The sequence below is a fragment of the Tursiops truncatus genome, chromosome 12 (genome assembly GCF_011762595.2).
Source record: "Tursiops truncatus isolate mTurTru1 chromosome 12, mTurTru1.mat.Y, whole genome shotgun sequence".
In the NCBI taxonomy this organism is placed as follows: domain Eukaryota; kingdom Metazoa; phylum Chordata; class Mammalia; order Artiodactyla; family Delphinidae; genus Tursiops; species Tursiops truncatus.
Window position 1 is genome coordinate 22,859,600 of NC_047045.1, and position 27,084 is coordinate 22,886,683.

General features: G+C 46.1%; 1 protein-coding gene across 9 annotated transcripts in view; it reads left to right on the forward strand.

The window, feature by feature from the left end:
• Positions 1-27,084, forward strand: part of ANKRD6 (ankyrin repeat domain 6) — a 282,254-nt gene that overhangs the window by 115,524 nt on the left and 139,646 nt on the right. For 6 of the 9 annotated variants that reach the window (XR_012324746.1, XM_073789437.1, XM_073789436.1 and 3 more), the window contains 2 exons: positions 3,366-3,629; positions 25,596-25,737. Coding sequence is in view for 3 of the 9 variants with exons in the window: in XM_033867559.2 (XP_033723450.1) it covers positions 3,510-3,629 (120 nt within the window). In the remaining 6 variants the exon portion in view is untranslated. The remainder of the gene's footprint in view (positions 1-3,365; positions 3,630-25,595; positions 25,738-27,084) is intronic. The other 3 variants (XM_033867559.2, XM_033867560.2, XM_073789438.1) reach the window with 1 other exon arrangement.

Below are 27,084 nucleotides of genomic sequence, written 5' to 3' on the forward strand. Positions count from 1 at the left end.
TTGGCAGTGAAGTTTAACTCCTTGATTTCAGACTGGTCCTCTCCCCTCCCCACTCACTGCTGGGGGTCCAACAGCCTCTTTATTCTTCTCCCCAGCCCACTTCCTTCCGCCTGGTTTGATTTGTCAGTTCAGAGGTATCAGATGAGAAGCCAAGTATCCCCTCACTGCAAAAGGATGGGGATCATTGTTCTAGGTGGGAGGCAAGGATACAAAGATTTAGGGCAGTGATCGTGAGAGAGGTGGAAAGGAACGTGAGCTGGGCCCTGCACCCCAACCCAAGGTGGAAGTCAGAAAGGAGGCAGAGGGACTTCCCTGGCGGTCCAGTGGTTAAGACTCCGTGCTTCCATTGTAGGCGGCATGGGTTTGATCTCAGTTTGGGTTTGATCCTGGGTTGGGGAACTAAGATCCCATATGCTGCACAGCAGGGCCAAAAAAAAAAAAGAAAGAAAGAAAGGAGGCAGAAAAGAAGACTCAGCCACTTTGATCCCTCCCTCCGCCCCCCTCTGCCGTGTGTAAATGAAAATGAAGGCGAATACTGGAGGTCCTACTAGTGAGGCTACTGGGTTTAAACTGAGCATGAACTTGAGATACCCAAGCACACAGCGATGGTGCTAGCAGCAGACTAGGAACTGGAAACCTGGGATTCTGTTTCTGATTTTGCAGGCAGTTTTCTGGGCATCTCTGGCGGTGGTGAGGTATCCAGAACCTCCTGCAGGCCGCTCTCTGCCTCGGGCGGGCTGTGCACTGGCTGTGGTGGAGGATGTGGGATGGCTTGGGGGTGGGGAGCATTTTATTCTTAAGTAGCTGCCATTGAAATTTTAAAAAAAGAAAAACCAAAACGCTGACATTTCTGCTTGGCCAACATTTTCTCATAAATGGAGTGTTTCTGTCTCTTTAAAAAAAAAAACAAAAGGAATAGTAATGTGCGCTGGGCTTGTAAAGGGCTGTTTACCAAGGGTAATCATGGGCTGTCTCAGTAGCTGGCAACCATGGCAATCAGTGCATCTTGGCTTTTGTCTCAGTGTCCCCGAGGCTGAATTTATGGCCTGGGACGGAAGGGAGGGAGGGGAGCAACTGTCAGTGTAGACAGGCCGGTTAACCCATGCTTCCATTGCTGGGGAGGCCGGACAGCTTGCTGATGGGCTGCCCTGGGGTTGCAGCAAGAAGATCTCTATTCCCCAGGAGTTAAGCTGTGGAGTGAAATCGTGAAATTTTAGCCATGATGATAATGTTTCTATGAACCGGGCCATTGTACTTGAGACACTCAAATGCCCGTTGCAGGAAAGGTTTGGGAAATAAATAGCAAATGAGTGAGTGCAGAAGACTGTGGCTGAGGGAGGGAGAGCCTTTAGGAAGCCGGGGCTCGTTTTCTGTGTTTTCCTGCCATTTGGGCCTGGAGTGCTTTCGCAGGATTGGGGCAGACAGATCAGAAGCTCAGGGTAATTGGTTTGGACGTGCCGCAGGTTACCTGAATAAAGACAGACGGTGTATCCTGTGTTTACGAAAACAAACCACTCCCCAACAGTAGAACATTCTGGGAAACATAAAGCCCAAACTACAGTCTTCCAGTGCGACCCCGGGAATTTCCAAAGGCTTTTCCAGCTCCATTTCTCTCTGTTTTGAGTCTCAACTTTATTGTTTCATTGGCGCATTCATTCAGCAAAGATTTGGGGTGCATCCCAGCGATCTCTGGCCGTGGCTGCGGGAGGGGTCCCCTGCTTGTACCTTCTCCAGGTTTGTTGCGCTTCTGATGAGTCTGGTGATCAGAGCAGGGTGGGTTTGTGAGGGTTCCTCGTGCCTCTTTCCTTGTTATCTCTTTTTTTTTTTTTTTTTGGCCGTGGTGCGTGGCTTGTGGGATCTTAGTTCCCCGACCAGGGATTGAACCTGTGCCCTCGGCAGTGCAAGCGCGGAGTCCTAACCACTGGACCGCCAGGGAAGTCCCTTTCCTTGCTCTTTTTTATCCACAATTTGGGCAACAGATGGACGACAGTGAGAAAATTTGATCATTTGCAAGCTGAACAGGGAGAAGAATGACCTTTCAGAAGTTATACTACTCACATTTGGCCAATACTTTCACGTAATAAAATACCATCTTTAGTCCCTACCACAGTCCTGTTGTTCCGTCTGTTTTATACATGAACGTTTAACCCCAGCTGCCCGGAGCTGCTGGTGACACGAGCCACCTGGATGTCACGGTGATGCAGAGTCAGAGCAGGTACCGACCAGCCCTTTCTCAGTCACATCACAGCCAGTGAAAGGAGCATAGGGTTTGCCTGGAAACCGCTGTAAAGGACGTCTGTATCTTCTGGTCCTTCATAACTAAAATGGGTGGTAGGTCCTGGGATTCCTTGTGGTACAGCATTTTCTCTCCATCTGCAATATTGGTATTTTTAGCAAGTACATTTTAAAACAAAAAGAGGCCCACATTGCCTTGCCCTCCTAATAGGAATAGATTAGATTCTTAAACTTTCCTTCTTTGGCCCCCAAACCCTTCACCTTTGGCATAATCCCAGTGGCTTTGGTTTGCTCTAATGGTGGTCCAGCGCTACTGGGAAGAGTCAGTCTTTAAAATTCTATCCATTTGGCCATTTGGTGGAAAGAGGGCTTGCGTTTACTGCTAGTTACTGCCCCCAGACCACAGCTCCGAGACGGGGCTTAGCATCCTGTCGCTGGTTTGAATTGCCCACTTACTTCCCTCTTGTTAAGCCCCTCCCTAGAGTAACTGTTTGTAGCATGAGTTTTGTTCCCAAGATGGGTTGTTCCAGCAGTTATTGGCTAGGAGATGGTCCGGGCCTGCTCCCAGCTCTCCACCTGTTGCAGATTTCTGGAACCTGCACCATTTACAATGGAAAAAGGATGAAGGAAGAGAAAGGCTGGAAATGCTGGGAGAAAGCCCCACGGGTGTGGCCCCCTCCTCAGGGTCTCTGTGGGGTGTGGTCCACAGGCACCTAACCGGCCAGGGGAATAGGCATGTTAGCCGTGGCGGGCCCACAAAATGCGGTCCAGAGGGCCCTGTGTGTTCCCACACAGTGTAGTTTCCTGCCGAGGGTGGGCCTGGAAACCAGTCTACATTCAGGGGATTGTGTCAGGCCGCTGCTACCTGGGTGGGAGACGCAGAGCAGACCTCGCCGTGGTCTGGAGTCTGCGGGGGTGGGGATGGGAGCGGGGTGTTTCCATATACTCTCCGCCTTCCACGTGCAAGTTCAGGGTTTGCTCTGCAGAGGGTGCTTGCCGCCTGTCCTGTCTCCCCCAGCTCCCCTCCCCTGCACTGAGCAATCAGCAGACGCCCTAAAACCAGGGAGGAGCGGTGTGGCCTGTCCTGGGTGCTGAGTGGTGCTGACGGCAGCTTTGTTCTGTAACCCTAGGTCCCAAAGATGGCATAGTGATGAAGGCCCCTTCCAATGATCGGAACGTCTTTACCCGAGGGTGCCTGCCTGGGCCCGTGGCATCGCGTTGAGCCAAAGGAACTTGTCTGCCACTTCCCGGAAAACGTCTTTCTCTCCTAATTCATGAGCCAGCAGGATGCGGTCGCCGCGCTTTCAGAACGCCTGCTCATAGCTGCATACAAAGGCCAGGCGGAGAATGTGGTTCAGCTCATCAACAAGGGTGCCAAGGTAGCGGTTACCAAGGTAACAAGAGAATAAACACTTTAGCCATTCCCTGGGGAAAAGCCTGCCTCTTAAGCATTGTCCATAAAACTGTTGTGTTTCGTTCAGTTTTCAAAGAACTGGTTGGTTTTGTTTTTTGTTTCCAGTGCTGGAGGTTTGGGGAGAAAGAAGAAGGATTAAAAATGCTTTCGTTGCTATGTTTCAAATGGAGTCACTCGTAATTAGCATTTGACCCTCTTTAAAATCGCAGTGTGGATTTTTCTCACCTACTTCTTTAGCCAGATGGACAAGAGATCTCTCTGGAGAAATTGGGGCACAAGAATTTACTGGGTAGAGTGTGTGAGAATCACATTAGGCTCCCTTGGGAGGCCTGTGGACGACGGGGCAGCCCAGACGCCATGCAGAACCTCACTGCTCCCATCTGGACAGTGATGGGCTTGGACCAGATGCCTCCCAATGACCTCTTTAGGCTGATTTCACGTGGGTCAGTGAGAATGTGTGGCAGGCTTTGGAGGGCATTGCTGACCCCTCACCAACAGATGCCACCATGGTAGACGAGAGAATGCACAGGCCCAAGGGCAGCTTTATAGCAAAACTGAGGTAAGGCAGGCTCTGCCCAGTTAGGTGACAAGTGCAGATACACAGACGAAGTAATGCTGACGGCAAACAGTATTACTCTAAGCACTTCATAGGCCTCTAGAAGAGGTTCTTTTTTCATCCTCACTTTAGAGATGAGGAAACTGAGGCACAGAAAGATTGAAGTAATTTACTCAAGGGGCCCCCAGCTGCTGAGTGGCAAAACTGCAACTTGGACCCAGTTATGACTCCAGAGCCCCCCACTCCAGGCCACCCCAGAGAGAGCCATGGAGAGAGGCGAAGTTTCATTTTCAAATAGTAACGTCTGTTGACCTCTGACCTCCTACGGCAAAGATTGGCCAGCTCACATTTTTGGTTAGTCACGTGCAGTCTGTGTATTTCCTGCTTCTGATGTGTGCTTTTTCCAGCACCACCAAGCAGTTAACTCAATTCTGGCAGTATCTGTCTGGAGATAGCATCAGCTCTCACAGGCTAAGGACTCAGTCCCATAAGACTGCTTCAGACACCAGTCACAAGTCCAGGTTGTCACCTGTGCTTCTGACTGACTGGCTATAAATCAGAGGTTCCCACAACTCACTCCTTGGGTTGAATTAATTGGCTAAAGCAGCTCACAGAACTCAGGAAAACATTTTACTTACCAGATTACCAGTTTATTATAAAAGGATATAACTTAGGAACAGGCAGATGGAAGAGATGCAGAGGGCAAGGTATGGGGAAAGGAGGCTGAGCTTCCATGCCTCTGAGCGCACCACCCTCCCAGCACCTCTGTGTGTTCACCAACCCGGAAGTTCCCTGAACTCTGTCCTCTGGGTTTTTACGGAGGCCTCATTACATAGACATTATTTACTAAATCATTGGCCATTGGTGATTGATTCAACCTCCAGCCTCTCTCCCCTCCCTGGAGGTCAGGGAAGTGTGACTGAAAGTTCCAACCTGTAATCACTGTTGGTTCCCTTGGCAACCAGCCCTCCATCCTTAGGGCTTTCCGTAAGTTATCTTATTAATATAACCTCAGGTATCGTTGAAAGGAGTTTATTAGGAATAACACATTCCTTTCACCTTTATGGCTCTGGAGCTATTTCAGGAACTGATAGCAGAAGACCAACTATTATAACAAAAGATGCTCCCGTTGCTCTTATCACTCAGGAAATTCCAAGGAGCTGTGAGGAGCTGTGAGCCAGGAATGGAGATTAAGAGCAAATCTGTATTTCTTTTTTCTTTTAATTAATTTATTTTTTATTTATTTTATTTTTGGCCACGTTGGGTCTTCATTGCAGCCTGTGGGCTTTCTCTAGTTGCGGCGAGCAGGGGCTACTCTTCATTGTGGTGCACGGGCTTCTCAGTGCGGTGGCTTCTCCTGTTGCAGAGCACGGGCTCTAGGCGCACGGGCTTCAGGAGTTGTGGCACGTGGGCTCTAGAGCACAGGCTCAGTAGTTGTGGCGCACAGGCTTAGTTGCTCCACGGCATGCGGGATCTTCCTGGACCAGGGCTCGAACTTGTGTCTCCTGTATTGGCAGGTGGATTCTTAACCACTGCGCTACCAGGGAAGCCCTGTATTTCTTATTATAAGTCACAGTATCACAATGCTGGTCTCTAGAGAGACTGAAAGTCTTTGGGTACTCAAAGTTCACTCATTAGCCTAACAGCACTCTGACCTAGGTGGTGACTAGGTTGTATGGAATCCAGGGTGAAGGGAACCTTGACTCAGGCCTCAGCATGATCTAACCACAGCTCTTCAGGACCCAGGCAGTCACACATGGGAGAAAGTACAGGAACTCTGTAGTTAGGGCACATGTGCACACATTTTAACTTTGCTGTGTTTGCTAATTGTGCAAGTTGCTTAACTTCTTTGAGCCTCAGTTGCCTTATCTGTAAAATGGGGATAATAATACCAACCTTTCAGAATTGTTATAATAATAACTTATTAAAGCACTTAGCTCATAGTCTGCAAGTTCTCTTTTTTAAACAGTATCATTTACTTTTTAAAAAACAGCTTTATTGAGGTATAACTTACATGCCAAAAAGCTTACCCATTTTAAGTGTGAAATTTGATAATTTTTTTAGAAGTATTTATTTATTTGGCTCCGCCAGGTCTTAGTTGCGGCGTGCGGGATCTAGTTCCTCGACCAGGGATCGAACCCAGGCCCCCTTCATTGGGAGCATGGAGTCTTAACCACTGAAACACCAGGGAAGTCCCTGAAATATGATAATTTTTAATGTATTTACAGAGTTGTGCAACCAACACCATGTTCTAGTTTTAGTACATTTCTAATTTTAGAATCCCAGTAAGAAACTCCATACTTCTTAGCTCTCATTCCCCATTCCCATCCCCAGCTCCTGGCAACCATTGATCTACTTTCTGTTTCTACAAATTTCCCTTTTATGGACATTTTATATAAATAGAATCATACATTATGTGGTCTTTTGTGTCTGGGTATTTTCATTTAGCCTACTGTTTTCAAGGTTCATCTGTGTTGTAGCATGCATTTTCTTTTATTGCAGAATATTATTCCACTATATACATATATCACATTTTGTTTATCCAGTCATCAATTGATGGACATTTTGGGTTGTTTCTGGTTTAGAACTATTACGAATAATGCTGCTGTGAACATATTTGTTCTCATTTCTCTTGGGTAGACACCTTGGAGTGGAATTGCTGGGTCACATGGTAAATCTATGTTTAACGTTTTAAGGAACTGCCAAGCTATATTCCAGAGTATCTACCATTTTACATTCCCAACAGCAGTGTATGAAGCTTCCAGTCTCTGTGTCCTCACCAATGCTTGTTATTATTTTTTTTTACATCACTTGCTTTTTAATAATTATCAAAGTAAAGCATGCACATAGAAGCTTTAAAAGAATAAGTTCAAATACCGTTAAGAAGGCTTTTAACAAAAACTCCAATCTGCTCCTCTGCAGAAAAAACTTTTAAATTTTTCAGATTTTTTTTCCCCTGGTATTTATTTTAATATTTCGAATGAATATGCAAATACTACTAATTTGATTAATCAGTTCAATTTTTAATTTAAAAACAATTTAGGTATATTTTAATTTTTATGTTGCACATACCCATAAGTTAAAGCATCAGATATTTTTACTATGTTTGCCTTCCAGTTTTGATTCTCCGTAGGCAGGCAATTACTTTCAACTCTTTTGGTAGATTTTTTTTTTTTTTTTTTTTTTGCCGTACGCGGGCCTCTCACTGTTGTGGCCTCTCCCGTTGCGGAGCACAGGCTCTGGATGCGCAGGCTCACGGGCCCAGCCGCTCCATGGCATGTGGGATCTTCTCAGACCGGGGCACGAACCCACGTCCCCTGCATTGGCAGGCGGACTCTCAACCACTGCGCCACCAGGGAAGTCCGGTAGATTCTTTTAGTGCTTACATCCATAAAGATATCGTGATACTGCTAAATCTTGATTTTTTCCATTTTTGGCATTATCTGTTTAACGATATGAAAAGCGATGATTTAAGATTTAGCTTTCTTTCCCTCTCCTGCCCTCTCACACATACTTTCATAACAATGACCTCAGCATTTCATTTTTACATATTTTAACCAATTTATTCCAGTTATAGCTGAGCCCTGTGGTTTGTACTATCATAACATTAACTTTTTTGCAATAATATGTTTACCCTGATGTTTATAATTGTCTTATATTTGTTTCTTTAGTTTTGTCTCTCACTGTCACTAATCGTCCCCATCTGTGTAATCTCTGGATGTGCAGAATGTTCGGTCGTCTCTCCACTGATTCTCCTGGAAGAGCTGTCCCCTGGAGCCCCTTCCCTTGCTTCAGTCTGCACTGGAGGCTCTCAGCCTCTGGCGGCTGTCTGAGGATCTGCCTTTACTCTTACCCTAGGGATTCCCCTTACCGCTTTTATATATGTTGACTTTGTATTTTCTGGGCCCCAGTGTCTTTCTCCTTCTTTGTTTTGTTGTGGTACACCCTCTAGTGCAGTGCTGTCTGAGAGGACTTTCTGTGATGGTGAAATGTTCAATATCTGTGCTGTCTAAACAGAGTAGCAACACATGGCTGTTGAGGACAGTTGAACAGAAGAGTTTGAACTGCGCGGGTCCACTTACACGTACATTTTTTTCAGTAGTGAATACTATAGTACCATGTGGTCGGTGGTTTGTTGAATCTGCGGATTTGCAGCCGCAGATACTGAGGAACCATGGGTATGGAGGACCTGGGAATATGAATATCAGTTATACTCGGATTTTTGACAGCGCGGGGGGTTGGCACCATTAACCCTCATGTTGTTCAAGGGTTGGCTGTACTTGAAATGTGGCTAGGATGACTGAGGAACTGAATTTTAAATTTAATTAAGTTTAAATGCCATGTGTGGCTGGACTACCATATTGTTTGGTTTTTTTAAGGCTAGCACAAGTTGAAGTTACATTTAATTTGTTTAGTTATATTAAAACACATATATATTATGTGTTTATATTATTATATAAACACATATATATAAACACACATATATTATTATATATATGTATATATATTATGCGTATATATTATTATATAAACATAATACCAAGCTTAATTTTAGGTATTTAATATTCACTTGCATCATGTGGACTTTCAAATTTATTACATTTTTTAATTGGTTAATAATTTTGATTTACAAGCAGCTCATGCGGCTCAATATCAAAAAAACAAACAACTGAACCCCAAAATGAGCAGAAGACCTAAATAGACATTTCTCCAAAGAAGATATACAGATTGCCAACAAACACATGAAAGGATGCTCAACATCACTAATCATTAGAGAAATGCAAATCAGAACTACAATGAGGTATCACCTCACACCAGTCAGAATGGCCATCCTCAAAAAATCTACAAAGAATAAGTGCTGGAGAGGGTGTGGAGAAAAGGGAGCCCTCTTGCACTGTTGGTGGGAATGTAAATGGATACAGCCACTATGGAGAACAGTATGGAGGTTCCTTAAAAAACTAAAAACAGAACTACCATACGACCCAGCAATCCCACTACTGGGCATATACCCTGAGAAAACCATAATTCAAAAAGAGTCATGTACCACAATGTTCATTGCAGCACTATTTACAATAGCCAGGACATGGAAGCAACCTAAGTGTCCATCGACAGATGAATGGATAAAGAAGATGTGGCACATATATACAATGGAATATTAGCCATAAAAAGAAATGAAACAGTTATTTGTAGTGAGGTGGATGGACCTAGAGTCTGTCATACGGAGTGAAGTAAGTCAGAAAGAGAAAAACAAATACCGTATGTTAACACATATATATGGAATCTAAAAAAAACCCAAAAAACTGGTTCTGAAGAACCTAGGGGCAGGACAGGAATAAAGATGCAGACGTAGAGAATGGACTTCAAGACACAGGGAGGGGGAAGGGTAAGATGGGACGAAGTGAGAGAATGGCATGGACATCTATACACTACCAAATGTAAAATAGATAGCTTCTAGGAAGCAGCCACATAGCACAGGGAGATCAGCTCTGTGCTTTGTGTCCACCTAGAGGGGTGGGATAGGGAGGGTGGGAGGGAGATGCAAGAGGGAGGAGATATGGGGATATATGTATATGTATAGCTGATTCACTTTGTTATAAAGCAGAAACTAACACACCATTGTAAAGCAGTTATACTCCAGTAAAGATGTTAAAACATTTTTTTTCATAGATACCTTGGATTTTTTTTTTTTTTTTTTGCGGTACGCGGGCATCTCACTGCTGTGGGCTCTCCCGTTGCGGAGCACAGGCTCCGGACGCGCAGGCTCAGTGGCCATGGCTCATGGGCCCAGCCGCTCCATGACATGTGGGATCTTCCCGGACTGGGGCACGAACCCGTGTCCCCTGCATCGGCAGGCGGACTCTCAACCACTGCACCACCAGGGAAGCCCCCCTTGGATTTTTTATATAGTATACTGTCAAACCAAACATAATAAAATGTCTTCTTTATGAAAAAATCTTATAAAACTTATTTTGTTATCTTCATCAATAATCTACCATATGTCATTTATTGGCTACCATATTGAATAGCACAGCTTGAATGCCTTCCTGAGAATGAGCGCACAGGAGAGACTAATCAATTTTAGACACAATCTATTGCCCCTTTCGCTCCCACATTTCTCCCTATGTAGTTGTATCACAATTTTGGAGCAGATCCACAATTAGTGTGATTATATAAATACTCTTCACTGGTGAGCCAATAATTGTACTATCATTACATTTCCATTGTTTGTATAACTTGCTGCTTTCCCTGGACTTGATCATTGCCTTGATTTTTAAATTTGTTTAGTTTTATTCAAACGTATAGTTAGATGTTTCCTCTACCTTTCAACTCTGTAAAACAGTTCTTAGGGGGAGTTCCCTGGTGGCCTAGTGGTTAGGAATCCAGGCTTTCACTGCCATGGTCCAGGTTCAATCCCTGGTCAGGGAACTGAGATCCTGCAAGCCGTGCAGCGTCGCTGGGGAAAAACAAAACAAAACCAGTTCTTAGTGTAATTTCCATGGTTAAGCCTATCACGTATTTACCAGTTTTATTCTTTTCCTGGAGATATCCCTTCTGGAGTCATCCATCCTTCTGTTCCAGTTTGATCTGGGCTACTCTCTAGTTCTGATGCGTGGAGTCATCCTGAGAATTCCTTTCACCTCTCCTCTGTGTTAGACCCCCTGTTTGCCGAAACCCATGTCACCCTCATTTTGGTGGTGCATATCCTCTGGCAGTTTCCTAAGAGAGGGAACATGGGAGACAAATGTTTTGAGAGTCTGCATATCTGAAAACAGAATCTTTATTCTGCCCTCTCATTTAATTGACAATTTGGTATGAAACCTAGAACTTTGAAGGTAATTTTGTTTTATTGTTTTTGAGTGTTGCTGTTGGGAAGTCAGCTCATAGATTCTAACTTGCAGCTGCCTCCTGAAAGGCCTTTTGTATCCACTGTGCCCCCGAAGGCCTGCCCACTCAGAACCCAGCTCATGAGCCTCCACCACCAGGAAGTCCACCGAGAATGGTTCTGTGCAGGTGCCCTGCGTGGAACTCACTTCCTCTGCACGGGTGCAGCACTTGCTGTGCGTTGGCTCTGAGTCTCTCATAATTGCATACCACTCTGTGGGTGCTCAGAACTCCCCAGCAGACTATCACTCTGACCTGGGCCAGTTTCTCTTTTGTATTTCTCTGTGTTTGACACAGAAGGAAGGCTCTGGATTTGGAATCCAAAGACCTTGGTACAGGTGTCTGCTCTACTGCTTATTAACTGCTTGTTCATGTAGGCCAGAGTTTCTCAGCTTCTGCACTATTGATGTTTTGGGCCAGATAATTCTTTGCTGTGGGAGGTTGTCCTATGCATTGTAGACTGCCTTGCAGCATCTCTGGCCTCTGTTCATTAGATGCATGGTACTCCCTTCTCCCTGGTTGTGACGATCAAAAATGTCTCCAGACCGTGCCAAATATCCCCTGGGAGGGGGGCAAAATTGCCCCTTGCTGAGAAGCACAGATGTAGGCAAATTTCTTCACTTTACACGTCTCATTTTCCTCCCCAAACTTAGAGGATTTCCATAGGGCCTAAATGTGATAACACATGTGGCTGCAGTTATAAAATCTAAGTGGGCACAAAATATTGGGTCTGTTTTTTTAACCCCTCCAGTGCCTAGCACAGTGCTCACTCATTAGGCCCCATGTGTGTCCAGTGAGGGGAATAATGTTGTTTAGTGTAAGTTGCTTACACTCAGTGCTTACTAGGTGTCAGCTACTCTTGTAAGAGTCTACAATGATTAAGTCCTCTAAACCTCACCACAACTGTGTTCTCATTATACAGATGAGGAAACTGAGGCAAGGAGAGGTGAGGTAACCTTCCCGAAGTTTCAGAAAGTTTCAGGACTGGGATTTGAACCCTGGCCATCTGGCTCCAGAGTGTTTGCTCTTAAACACCATGTTTTCCCTGTGTGTTTATGACTTTGGGTTGGGAACATCCTGTGGGCTGCTTGTTACTAGAGCATCTTCCTTGGCATCTTACACATAGCAGATATAATCTGCAAATGTTTTACTGACTAGTAACTCATGTGCCCAGGTACTTTAATAAAGCACTTTCCCAATAGTGTATTGTACATGTGTGTAACATTGTATACTTTGCAAGTTATTTTCGTATATGTGCTGCTCATCCCCAGAACGCCATGAGCGTTTTCTTTTGCACTTGTGAGGAAATGGAGGCCCCAAAAGGGAAGTGACATACAAGCTAGGGCATGCCACAGGTGGCACCAGAACCGGGATCTCCTGGCTCCCATGCTGATGTCATCTCTGTTACACCAGGCGCCTCAGATAAGGGCAGCCTCTTCTGTCCTCATGGGGATTTTACCTGGTAGCTAATAGTGTGTGGGTATGATACCTTATCCATCAAGCACGAGTGGAGTTGCCATGCACAGGACAAGTCATCAGAGGCAGTGGGCTTGGGAACTGGGAATTGGTGTAGAAACTACACTTAAACATCTTAAATTCTTTTTTTTTTAATTTTATTGGAGTATAGTTGATTTACAATGTTGTGTTAGTTTCTGCTGTAGAGCAAGTGAATCAGTTATACATATATCCACTCTTTTTTAGATTCTTTTCCCCTATAGGTCATTACAGAGTATTGAGTAGAGTTCCCTGTGCTATTCAGTAGGTCCTTATTAGTTATCTCTTTTATATATAGTAGTGTGTACATGTCAATCCCAATCTCCCAATTTATCCCTCCCCACACTTACCCTCTGGTAACCATAAGTTTGTTTTCTACATCTGTAATCTATTTCTGTTTTGTAGATGAGTTCATTTGTACTCTTTTTTTAGATTCCACATATAAGTGATATCATATATTTGTTTTTCTCTGTCTGACTTACTCCACTCAGTATGAGAATCTCTAGGTCCACCTGTGTTGCTGCTAATGGCATTATTTCGTTCTTCTTTTTTAGCAACTTTTTTTTTAGTAAATTTATTTATTTGTTTGTTTTTTGGCTGTGTTGGGTCTTCGTTGCTGCACACGGGCTTTCTCTAGTTGCGTCAAGCGGTGGCTTCTCTTATTGCAGAGCATGGGCTCTAGGTGCACGGGCTTCAGTAGTTGCAGCACACGAGCTCAGTAGTTAGTGTCTCGTGGGCTCTAGAGCACAGGCTCGGTAATTGTGGCGCACGGCTTAGTTGCTCCGCGGCATGTGGGATCTTCCCAGACCAGGGCTCGAACCCGTGTCCCCTACACTGGCAGGCGGATTCTTAACCACTGTGCCACCAGGGAAGTCCCACTCCAGTATCTTTTTAAAGAACTTTTAGGAAGCTGGTCCTTGGGATGTTTCACCACAGCTTTCGTTTTCTCTGAAAGTAACCAGACAGAGGTTATTTGATGCAGCTTTAGTTAAGAAAAATGCAGTTTCATTCATAAAATTAATGTTTATCAAACTTCTATTTGATACCTACCACCACCCCTGAGTAATGACATAGGATTTAGATGATTAAGAAGTACAGACCGCAGGGCCTCAAGGCATAGAAAGTGAGCCCCCCAGAGTTCACTGCTGAGTGGATGGGCAGAAAACTCAGCAGGTGGCAACATGGGGGGGTAAAACATGGAGGAAGGGAAGGAAGGGAGGAAGGCAAGGAAAAAAAAGAACTAAAGACCGTATGCAAACTTACGCAATGTCATGTGTATCTAATTTATGTAAAATGTTACATTTGCATACACGTTCATGCACAAAGAACTTGGAAAAGAGTTCCATTTATATTGACCAGTTATATCCATTGATAAATGAAAACGGCAAATAGGAAAGTAGCAAGTGATGGGTACAGTCTGATGCATTTTGGTTAAAGCGCAAGTCCACTTCTGTCTGCCAGCCTGCCTCTATTTGTGTGAGCACAGAGAACCGTGGGGAACACAATAGACTGCTGACGCCGTTTGCCTGGCAGTGAAGATGATTAGCTTTGCTTTTATAGATTTTTCCATTGTATTTTTCCGCTTATTAAAACAAGCATATATTACTTGAGTAATTTGTGAAACATGAAATCAAGTTCAGAAATGTGTGCTGAGTGTCTGTGCCAGCACTGGCCCAGTGCTGTACACTTACCATCTCACTGAAATTCTCGCCGCTCAAAAAGCCTGTGCTCCTGTCTGTGTGATACCAAAGGGGAAAGGGAGGCGCTGAGCAGGAAGCAGTTCGAGCAGTTGAGTAACTTCCCAGTTAAGTGGTCAGTAACCCTGGGGGGAACCAGCCCTGTCTGGCTGGGAGGCCCACGCTAGGACGGCACCTGCGCAGTCCCTGTTCCTTCCAGCACCCCGCCAGCCACCCTTCCCCAGCTGCTTCTCCACATCAATGCACACAGAGAAAGAGGCCGTCCTGTGGGAGGGGCTTAGGCCAAAGGCCTTCTCCGCCCCCCACCTCCAACACCACAGGCACACCATTCCCAGAGTTTTCAAGCAACTTCAGGAATTCCCGACCAAGGAAGTGTAGTGCAGAGGGTATGACCTGGACCCAGGAGCCAGACTCGCCTGGGTTCAAACGCCAGCGTAGTTACTAGCTCTGTGATCTCGGGGAAGTTACTTGTTCCCTTTGTCATTCATATCATCACCTTTGAAATGAGGATTAGGTAGTACTGGCTACCTCATGAGGTTGTTTCAGCATCAGCGGAATCAATTATGCGAGGTACTTAGAACAGCACTTGGCACATGGTAAGCGCTGGATGGGGCAGCCGTTACCAGGCAGTCCTGATGATGCAACAACCCGCATATCTTATGGTCTGAGAGTCGTGGTCCGAGTACCAGGCAGGGAGCCCTGAGGGGAGGACACAGGCCAGTCAGTGCCCTCATCTGAAAAATGACGCTAATCCCCCACCTTGCGGGGTTGCTGTGAGGATTAAACGAGATGACAACTGTGTAGCGGTGTCCAGCCCTGAATGAAGAGAGAATTCTGCTTCCAGCCTGCCTGCCTACCTGCAGCTAGGACTCTCCAAGCCTCCACAACTGGCAAGAGCCAATTCCTTAAAGTAAACCTCCTCTCATCCATGCTGCTGAATTGATGAACATACTGGGGAATGCTATTCAGCAACAGAAAGGACTGAACTACCAGTAGAGGAAAGAACATGAATGACTCTCAAAGCATTATGCATTTGAAGCCAGACACAAAAGGCCACACACAGTGTGATTCCCTTTGTAGGACTTTTCAGAAGAGTCAAAACTATAGGAACAGAAAATAGATAAGTGATTGCCAGGGACCAGGGATGGTAGAAAGGGATGACCCGGGTGGGGGGGGGGGGCGGGGAGAAAGAAAAGCAGATGGAAATTTGGGGGAGGAAATGAAAATCTCTGTTTTGCTTGCACTGGTGGTTTTCTCTGATTCTATACATTGATCCAAACGCATCAAACTGAATACTTAAAAATGGTGAATTTTACTGAATGTAAATCATACCTTGATTTTTTAAAAAATAGCTGTTCTAAATATAGTAATTGTTATATAAGGAAATAAACTTAAGGGGGTTTAATAACTTTGTTCTAGTCATTTGTTGGGGAGGGGGAAATTTCCCCTCACCCCCCGCCCGAAGTCCTTTTGGTTGGTCTAATAATTAAGTTGACACAAGACCCATCAACAGGAGAACAGAATTTAATTCATACACACAGAGGTCTCACAGAAACGGGATCCCCGCCCACCCCGTCCCAAAGTGACCAAAGCAGTTTGTTTATATATCATTCTTAGACAAAGGAACAATTATTTGTGAAGAGTTAACGAAACAAAGGGGCTTGTACTTGGGAAAGCAGACTCGTGAAGAAGTTTGCTCATACAGCTTTCTTCGCCTTGAATTCTCTAGCTTTGGTAGGAAGGATGCTTTCTATCCCCCTGTTTTATAGGGAAGATATCTTCACATGGGAGATTTATTTCCTGCTGTCAGAGAGAAAGAGGTGGGGTGGTCAGAGTGTTTTTTTAAAGTATCTTTCCTCACCGGCTATTTCTCAAGTAACTTTTTTTTTTTTTTTTTTTGCGGTACGCGGGCCTCTCACTGCTGTGGCCTCTCCCGTTGCAGAGCACAGGCTCCGGATGCGCAGGCTCAGCGGCCATGGCTCACGGGCCCAGCCGCTCCGCGGCATGTGGGATCTTCCCAGACCGGGGCACGAACCCGCGTCCCCTGCATCGGCAGGCGGACTCTCAACCACTGCGCCACCAGGGAAGCCCTCAAGTAACTTTAATTCAAAATAATCACTGTGCTATTGAGGCCTATTTTGGGTGGCCTCACCTGGGCCCCGACACATTTATAGGTTGTTCGTGGCTCCTGTGGAGCTTTCATATCATGTATCCCATTACTAGTGAATGACTATGCTCCAATAAATATAAACTTTAAACCTTTAAAAAGAGAACCGCAAATGGTTTGATTGTAGTAACGTCACTTTCCCAAGCATGACTTTTGATCGTGTCTGCAGAAGTGAAGAGCACGCAGGGCTGGTGGATACTTTCAGCAGCCACTCCCAAGGGAAGGCTGGAGGTGGATAAATGCTGTACGTTCACGGCCTCAAGAAATGCAGCCAGAACAGTGGAAGCCAAGGATCTTTTTTGTTTATGTTCATTTGCTTTGGTTTTGATTCTGTGGGAGTGTGTCTAATATTAGGACTTACTGGAGTGGGGTGGGTCTGAACTTGTTTGCCAGCCTGTTGGTGTGTAGTCCTTTCCTGAAAGCTGCCAATCCCCAGTCCCCAAGAGGAGGGCGGCGTGAGAAATAGACGCTTACGAGGCCGTTGATCAGATGAAGTGTCCACTTGAGAGAACGTGTTGTCTGTCGCATGCCTCTTCCAGAAGACTCCATACATTTGTTTAAAAAGATATAAAAGGGACTTCCCTGGCAGTCCAGTGGTTAAGAATCCACGCTTCCACTGCAGGGGGCACGAGTTTGATCCCTGGTTGGGGAACTAAGATCCCACATGCCGCGCGGCACAGCCAAAAATTAAAAAAAAAAAAAGATATAACCAATTTAAATATTTTGAACAGGTAATATTAACATTCACATGGTTCTAAAACAGAAGGCACAAAAAGTTGATAAGTCTTTCACACTCTCTCCCAGCGGCTCAGTGTCTCCTTTTCTGAAGGCAACCTGTGTTACCTGTTTCTTGCGTTTTTTTCCTGAGATAGTTTATGCGTATATGTGCAAATAGATGTATCTCTATGTATATCCCCACAGATTGCTTCTGTACAAACTGTAGGACACTATACACACCCTTCTTCCCTTTGCTTTTCTTCAGTGAACCGTAATTGGCTTCACCCATCCCCTATCGATGGGCGTTTAGATGCTGTTTATCTTCTGCTCTTAGAAATTATGTGGCAGCTACTGACCTTGTCCTGAGGTCTTACTGCACAGCGTGGTTCTGTCTGTGGGACAGGTTTCTGTGAGTGGCACTGATGGGGCAGGGCATAATTCCAGGGCAGGCCCTTGTAATTTTCAGAGCTGGAGCAGAACGGCTCTGCGTGGAGCTTGCACTGGTGTACACTCTCCCGGCAGAGAGAGGGGGGCCTGGGCACACTGCCCTTTAAGCGCGCTGTGACCAGTGCTATACCAGCCCCTCCCTCCTCCCTCTTTTCCTGGCCCTTCTTCCAAATTTATCCGCCTTTCTCCATTCCTTGCCAGGAGTTCTCAGCAGTGGCTCTAATTGGCCTTTGTTCCTGTCCCCTTCGGCGTGGGTTCATAGAGTTTTCTCTTTTTCACCAGCTCTGGCCTGTGTCTAGTGCCAGCTTCCCGGGAGTCAGGGGGAAAAGCAAGGGGTGGCTGATGGGAGGTCAGTGGTGGGAGTCTCCACACATCTCCTCCCCTTCCTCACCCTCCCAAGGCGGCCTGGGACTTCGCATCTCACACCCAGTAGCCAGTGTGTTCTCACCTCCTGAGTGAGGGCTGGGCCTGCGCAGGGCTGATGCAGCCCCGGTCCTGCTCTTGGGTCCACACGCTCCATGGGGGCCCTGAGGGTGCGGAGTTACACGTCAGGTCACACAGAAAATCCTCTTTTTGTTCTCCAACAGCTGGAAGCATCACCCTGTGGGAAGAAAATCTCCACCGGGCAAACTCAGGCCTTTGTAGTTTATTGTCAGAAATCAGGGAAACTTGACATATGGTGGTAATTCTGAGCAACTCATATAAAACGAACACGTGTTCAGATTTTATTTAATCAATTAGTGAGGGAACCAGTAAGATGTTGCAACTGCTTCAAAAGAGAATGCAGAAAAGTACAAATATGCAGGTCTCGGGAAAGCGGAAATAAATTTGCTTATTAGGTATAAAACTGGCCAGTATACACTGAATCTGCTAGACATAATTTGTTGGCATCACCCTCAGGGTTCTAAGACTTACAGACTTGTGAAATAGCTCAAAGACAAGGAAGATAACCCGGAGATGACCTGGAATTGCACTGCGCCTGAAATGGGGCACTTAGTCATCTCTCTCGCTTTCACCCACTTTATATTTTTAAATTCTTTTCATTTTTAAAAATTATAGTAAAATATACATAACGCAAAACTTACTACTTTAACTGTGTTTAAGTGTTCAATGGAATTAAGTCCATTCACATTTTTGTGCAACCACCAGCCCCATCTATCTCCAGAATTCATCTTCCAGACGGAAACTCAGTACCCCTTAAACACTTCCACCCCACAGCCCCCTTGCCCTGGCAACCACAGCTCCACTTCCTGTCTCTATGACTTTGTCACCCGTTTAAAAATCTCCCAATTTTTCCTTCCCAAGAGCAGAGGCAGAGAATCACTTCACCATCTCTGTGACCCTGGCCTCCTTGAACCTTGGTTTCCTGTCTGTAAAATCAGCCTAACCCCTACCTCGGGGATTTGCTGTCAGGGTCAAATGAGGTGATCCATGCAGAGTGCTTGTACAGTGTAATAAGGATGTGGAACGAGCTCAGAGGAGGGTAGTTATTATCATAATCACTGTTTTCTCACTTGCATCCGTGGTCCTCAGAGGCACAGAAGTTCCCCTTGGCAGGTCAGCAGTTTTCAGTATTGACCACATGTGTGATCACCTGGAGAGCCTTAAAAAGATACTGATGCCCAGGTTCTGATTTAACTGATGTGGGGTGTGGCTGGGCTTGTTTCAGAGCCCCCATGACTCTAACGAGCAGCCGGCTGGGAACCAGCTCACTGCTCCGGGCCTTCCTCCCGGGAGCCTGGAGCCCCGTGTGTGGGACGGGGCAATGCTCTCTGCAGAGCGCTGCCAAGTCGGTGGTTAGATGCCTGGAATTCATGGCGCTTTTTGTGGAACACCACGGAGTACTGGTATTATCGATGCCGTAACGCAAGCTAGAAACAAGTTCACCTGCAGGAGATCCACGTCTTGAGCGTGGGAAGGCAAATGCATGCTGTGAATTGTCGTGTGGCCCACCTGTGAGACGTGCGTGGCACGTTGCTGGGTTAATACTAGGAAAGGCTCAGTGAGGGTTCACTTAGGATGATGAGGGTGTTAGTTAAGCTAGTGTTTCCCGCAAAGGTAGGGGGCGCCCCCCGGAGATGCTCCTTTGGGGGAGGGAGAGGGCAGTGTAAGAATTGGTGTCATGGGTCAGACTTAAGTCCCTGCCTGGGCCTGAGGGGGAGACGTGCTGTGACTGAGGAGAGCAAGCCTCGAAACGTCGGGGATGGACCCTTAACACTGACTCAAGCACCTCAGGAGAGGCAGCCGTCGCTGCTGTTGGAACGGGAGTCCGGGGTCAGCCCTGAGTCTCTCGGCTGCTTGCTCATGGCCTCTGGGGAAGTCTTGGGAGGGGTGCCTTGCTCTGCGGGGCCTCTTCTGTTGCCCTCTTGCTGTGTCTGCAGTGGTGTTCAGCGGGGGTGAAGGCAGGCCCTCTTTCCCCAGCTCCGGGCAGGCCTGCTGGGTGCGGTGGCCCAGAGGCCCAGTCCGTACCGGGGTGTTCACACAGCAAGTCAGCTGCATGTCCCATCCCTGGGTCTGTCTGTGCAGTGTGTGCTCTGTTGCCTTAGCAGTCTGCGCTGAAAACGGAAGCCTCAAGCTGCACAGCTGACTTTTATAGCCCAGATTAATGTGCTGGTAACACCCTCTAAGTACCTGTGTCTTTCCTGAACGAAACGCATTGGAGGATCACTGGTTTCCAGGCCAGTAATCGTCCTGTTGTAAAACTTCCACGAAGTGTCATCACCTCATCCACGCTCTAGGGTTGCTATAAAATAAGGAAGCTAGAGAGGAAAGAAGCTTTAGAAGCTGCTGAGTTGCCCACTTGGGCCTCTGCTCAGATGCCAGTGCAGATGGTCTGTTGGTGGATTCTCTATTAGTTTTCTTCTTTCTCTTTTCTTACTCTTAAGCTGTAATGACTTGGGTTTCAGAAAATAAATGAAGCCAGGAACTTGTTTGGAGACTGAAAATTCTTTCTCAGCAGGCCTGTTGGTTTGTTTCCAGTGAGAACTGGCTGTTGCATGTTTAAGTTGTTATAAACCAAGGATATAAACCAAGATGGGTGAGTAGGTGGTGACTATGCCTGGTCTTCTTTCAGCCTGTGTTTCCATCAAATAGAGCAACGTGTAAAGAATTCTACACCATGAGCAAGTGAAAACGCAAGGCTAATTCTACACCATGAGCAAGTGAGAACGCAAGGCTGATTCTGCATCAATCAGTGTAATCCCCATATCAATAGTTGTCTTAGTCTGTTTAGGCTGCTGTAACATAATACCACAGACTAGGTGGGTAAACAGCAAACATTTATTTCTCACAGTTCTAGAAGCTGGGAAGTCCAAGATAAAGGTGGCGGCAGATTTGGTTCCTGGTGAGGGCCCTCTTCCTGGCTTACAGACAGCCACCTTATTGCTGTGGAATATTAGTCAGCCTTAAAAAGGAATAGAATTCTGATACATGCTGTGACATGGATGAACCTTGAAAACATTATGCTAAGTGAAATAAGAGAGACACAAAAGGACAAATATTGTATGATTCCACTTGTATAAGGCACCTAGAGTAGGCAGATTAATAGAGATGAAAAGTAGCGTGGGGGGAATTCCCTGGCAGTCCAGTGGTTAGGACTATGCGCTTTCACTGCCGAGGGCCCAGGTTTGATCCCTGGTCGGGGAACTAAGATCCCACATGCTATGTGGTGAGGCCAAAGTAATAAAAAAGAAAGAAAAGAAAAGTAGGATAGAAGTTAGCAGGGGCTGGGGGAGAGGGGAATTATTGTTTAATGGCTACAGAGTTTCTGTTTGGGATAATTAAAAGTTCTGGAATTGAATAATGGTGACGATTGCACAACATTGGAAATATTCTTGATGCCACTGAATTATAAAGTAAAAAATGGTTAAAATGGTAAAGTTTATGTTATGTATATTTAACCATAACAAAAAAAAATTTTTTAGTTCACCCAAGAAGCAGAAAACTTAAATAGTCTAATTACCATAGAAAAGATTAGAAATGTGATTAAAGATGCAACCTTTAAAAAAGCGCTAGAGCCAGATGGTTTCACAGCCCTGTTCTGTATTTTAACAAAAAACCAATTCCAATGTTGTTTAAACTATTGTAAAGCATAGAGCAAAATGGAAAGCTGGATTTGTGTTATGAAACCAGTGCAACCTTAATACCAAAACCAGGTAAATATAAATGAGAGTGAGAGAAATAATACAAGAATTATAGAGCAATCCCAATTATGAATTAGAAACAAAAATTCTTAATAACCTTACTTAATAAAATACAGCACATATCAGAATAGTACAATGTGACCAGGTAGAGTTTGATCCAGGAATGGTTCCGTAATTCATTACACCAACAGGTTAAAAGGGAAAAAACCCCACATGATTATATTAACAATTGCTGAAAAGACAATGATTCCAATAAAAATCAGGAAATAAGAGAGGACAGTTCTTACCTCTCGACCATAGTTCATCAGGCATTGGACCACTGTGCTTTGCTCTGTCAATGTTTCAACGTATTGAAAATGTAGTCTAAGTAGCTACCTGTAAGGAGCATGGAGGCCATTAACTGATACCTTCTAACTTAGGAATAGATGTACTATAGGAACCAATGGGATTCTTTTTTAAAAAATTTAATTTATTTATTTATTCAGCTGCGTCAGGTCTTAGTTGCAGCACGCGGGATCTGTTAGTTGTGGCACGCGAGATCTTTTAGTTGTGGCATGCGGGGTCTTTAGTTGAGGCATTTGGGATCTAGTTCCCTGACCAGGCACCAGACCAAGGCCCCCTGCATTGGGAGTGTGGAGTCTTAGCCACTGGACCGCCAGGGAAGTCCCTAACCAATGGGATTCTTTACAGCCAATTAAGTTGCTTGAAATATTTTCGTCCGTCTGGTTGGTGGACCTTTCTAGAAGCAAGCCCAACCCTAACAGTTTCTGTATCACCTCAAAAGGAATTTTCTTATTAATGAAGCCATTATGTTTGAATAATTGATTCCTAACCATACACATTTAAAATCATCTCTCCCAATTATTTATGATTATTAGGCCCTCCCCAAAGTAAGACTTAGAGAAACATTATGAAGCTTTTTGGCACTGACCGTTTTAAAGGGAAGGACTCTTATTTTAGAGGACAGTCCCAGTAGCCCTGCCCGAGTATGATTGGACTGTTGACCCCCACCAGTGCAGGAATTTTACATCTGCCCCCATTACATTTTGTCTTGTTAAAATTAGCCTGTCCTTCCAATCTGAGATTGTATTGGATCCTGATTTTTGTCATCCAAGGACTTTATTCCCTCGCTGTTTCTTGTCACCTACGGTCTGATTAAGATGTGATTCAAGTAGGCAGGTAGACAAATCACATTTCCAAAGAGGAAAGAAAGTTCTGAAGTCTCTCTAAACTATACATTTTTTTTAAATGTAAAGTTTTATTTTCTCACTTTCCTTTTATCCGTGGCACTTTTTCTTTGTCCATTTTCTCCCCTGAATATCTTGATAACTGTGTTTTCATTGAGTCATAAGCCTGAGAAGGACTTTGACGTTTTGGACCCAAATCTACACCATTCCAGGCAGTCGAAGCTCTGGGAATACTGTTTATGATCAGGGGACCCTGGGGACACCTAAGAAAGTTTGTGGGGAGCCTTGTAATACAATTTAAAACCGGAACAAGGGGCCAAGTGGCCAAGTGGCCAGGATTCCAGCTGTTATTTGTTCTGCCACAAATAAAACTTGAGCTCTTGAAAATCACTGACCCTCTGCTAGCCTTACTTATCCTCTCCAAATTAAATTCTCAAAGACCCTTTTCAATCCGAGTATTATATTGTTTCTAAAATATGTGCCACTCCTACTTTACTACTGTTACAACTTTCTTGCTTCCTCTCTCTCTTTCCTGTTTCCTTAATGCTGCAGGTAATACAGACAGACTTTACTCGCCTCAAAAGACTGCATGATCCTGACCTATTGTATTTCTCATGATCTGAAGAAAGGAAGTGTTGTCATTTTGAAATTATTACACTAATTTAGGTTATACCTAAATTCTTCTTGTTGAACTGTTTCCCTTCATGTGGGTCACATCTCTGCAACTGCCCTCCTTGTAACCACACCCAGTTAAGATGGCTCAATTGTTTTATTTCGTTGAGCTAATGGGTCTCAATTCCTTTAGCCTCCTTTTGCCCCGTGCGTCTGTGTGAGCTTGAGCAAAAGCATATCATTTTGTTCCAGGAATGGCTAAGCACCCTTTCTTCTCACTTCTCAGGTCCACTCTGTTAGACCAGGCAGCTTCCTTGAGGAGTCAGGGCTCAGCACCCATGGGGCAGGTGTTCATGGGGCGAGTGTTGTCAGTGTGAAAGGCCTGCCCTTTAGTAAGGAGGATCTGAGATACCTAAGCAGGAGAAAGAAGCTGTGACCCAGCTTCCAGGTCCTGACTGGAGTAATGAGTGACCAGGGTCACAGGCCAGGACTCTGGGGTACCATGGAGTCTGTAGGAAGAGAGAGAGTCTTTCCAGGCTTGTTGCGGTGGCTTGTGGTTCTCAGATTACCCCTGGTTCGCCTCCCTGGGGCTCCGCCCCTCCCGAGGGAGGTGTCTCCAGTGTAAATACCTTGGTCCACCTGGAGTGTCTGGTGAGAGGGATTAAGTACCACATCTGAACACAGGGAGGAACAAAACACCTCCACTTTCTTTCAAGGTGTATTTTAAGCTGGCTACCTTTGGCTGGGCTCCCTTGTTGGTGGGAGATCTTTATCTGAACAGGAATTCTTCTCTAGGAATATTCCCTGACCGAGCCCCACCCCCTTCAGCTGGGAGTTAGGCTCTTCCAAACGAGTAGCAGGGACTTTTCATTCTGAGCGCCCTTTATGATCACCTGAGAGTGTAATTTACGGGTCACCTGCTGGAATGGGAGTCACTCTTTTGTTACCATGCAGCAGTTCTGCTGGAAATCGGGACCCGCAGGGCTCAACATGCCAGAACAAAGCAGCACCCAGACCAGAGCCCAGAGCTGTTGACAGTGAGGCCACTTTTTTGTTGTTGTTGCCTGGCTACGTCTCAAGGCCCTTTGCCATTCAGTTCCCTGGAAGTGAGTGTGTTCCAAGCCTCTGCCCCTCCCTGGTTGGATCAGGGAAATGTGCTCTCTGCAGGGTCCTGCACCCTCCCTCCCCTCGCTGTTCTCAGAAGGCCCATCCTGACCCCAGGGCAGGTTGGAGGGACCAGCACATTTAAAGCATGCAACGAGGGATTCATAACCTCTGGCTGCACGTTAGAATCACCTGGAACTTAAAAAACACCCACTCCAAGACCCCACCCTAGGCTGATGGAATCTGGGGTTGAAAGTTGAGATCTTAAAAATATTTTCAGGTGACTCTAATGTGGAACGGCATTGAAAACCGGTGGTTTATGTTAGTGGCTCTCAAAATGTGGTTCTATACTAGCAGCATCTGGTTCTCCTGGGAACTTGTTAGAAATGCAAATTCTCAGCCTCCATCCCAGACCTACAAAATCAGAAACCCTGGAAGGGGGCCCAGAGAGCTGTCTTTAACAAGCCTCTGCTGCCCAATAAAGTTTGAGGACCACTATTAATGCACAAGCAAGCTAGTTTCATGTGACCTGTGAATGTAACTGCAAAAGCACCAATAGAAAAGATGCCGTGGAAAAGGTGGGGTAAAAACGATAAGCCTTGTGTGGGGTGGTGGAATCACAGATGACTTGCTTTCATTTTCCGAATTTTTAGTAGTGTCATTGTATCGTTTATATACTCTCTTAAGATACAGAAAGTTCTGGGTTGAGGAGATGCAGTCTTTTAGTGTTTTGTACTGACAGCTGGGGACGAAAGCGTCATGAGGAATGTACCGAGAGGAATGACTCCTGCTGGAACGATCCCCACTGGGCAGGTTTCACCTGAGGGCCTGTGGCTGCTCTGGGGAGGATTATTCCGGCCCCTCCTCAGCCCAGGTCACTCATTGGAATCACCTGGGGAGGATGTATAACCCCCCCCCCCCCTGCTGCCTGCGCCCCACAGAGCCCTGAGTCAGCAACTCTGGAGGAAGGCCTCAGGCATCAGCACGGGTGGACAGACACACAGACCAACCTCCCCAGGCGATTCAGATGTACAGTGAGAATGGACAGCCTCTCTCCTCATCTTGAGATTCTGAGGAAACCAGGTAATTTGCAAGCACCCTCAGGGGCGATCATCTGGGAGCCGCGGGAGTGGAGCCCTCTGCCAGGGGAGTGTCTCCTCCCACAGGAAGCAGCTAGCAGGGAGTGTGGTGGGCCAGAGCATGCGGGCTGGGGTCAGATGGCTTAGGGGTGAATCCAGACTCGAGTTACCTGCTGCGTGACATTGAACAAGTGACTGTCTCTCTAGGCTGCAGTTTTCTCATCTGTAAAATGGGCTTAATAATGCTGCCTACCTCCTAGGGTCGTTGGGAAGATTGAATGAGCTAATACATGTAAAACTCTTAAGATGTGCCTACCATGCCGTAAGCGTCCCATAAATGTTAGCTGCTGCTGGCCCTTGCTCTCATCCTTGTTGCTATTGGTCTTGCTGGGCTCACCAGGGCCTGGGTTGAGTTGGGTTAAACTGGTCTTTGAATTAGGCAGGGCCTAGGACAAACCAGTGCTTCAGAAACTTCTTCCTCTTATCATTCATGGTCCACAGTCTTTCCTCCTCTTCCCATGTCCTCCACTGGCCATTCCTAGGGGCGTGGAGGTTGAGACCGGTTGTACCCTTAAGTACAGGTCATTCAAAGACCCCTCTAAGGATCAGTTTTTATTTGCCCCCTTACACTTAGGGTGGTTTCAGCCTTCTGCGTTTGTCAGGCATGACCTTGGGGTATCCCTGTGTGCTGGGTGGGAGCAGCTACTCCCCTGAATGGCTCTACTTTTGTTGCTTTTCACTACAGAATGTTCTGGAAAACCAACCACATTTCTGGGTGGGTGGTGTGTGTGTGTGTGTGTGTGTGTGTGTGTGTGTGTGTGTGTGTGGGTGGTTGTGTTAGGTGAGCCCAGGGAACAGGAGTGGACAGCTTCAGGGTCAATGGGAAACCAGTTACTACCGCCTTTGCTACTTGCTGTAGTTTTACCAGATGCCAGAAAAGGAGCCAGACATGCAAGGGGGACACTGACCCTCCTCAGAGGAGCCCCTGTGTCACTGTTGCAGCGCTCAGATGCTCGTGAAGCCCCCAGGATGCCTACACCTCCTCTGAGGGGTTGAGACGTCTCCGAACCTGGAGGCTGCAGCCCGCCGGGCCCGCCTTGTCTCTGGTCAAGCGTGGAACTGTGGAATTTGCTCCAGTGACCCTGGGAGGCCCGGCCTGCCCTGTGGTTGAGGAGCGCCGGGATTGGTTTGAGGTGTAGTCCCGCACTCGGGGAGATCACGGCCTAGTGGGAAGGGCCCTCAGAACAGGACTGGTGGTTCCCTGAGGGGAGCCGAAGTGCTGTGGGTGTGGAGAAGGCAGCCGTGAACATTTCTTCTCGCAGAACTGGAGAAGGGTTTTATCAGTAAAGAA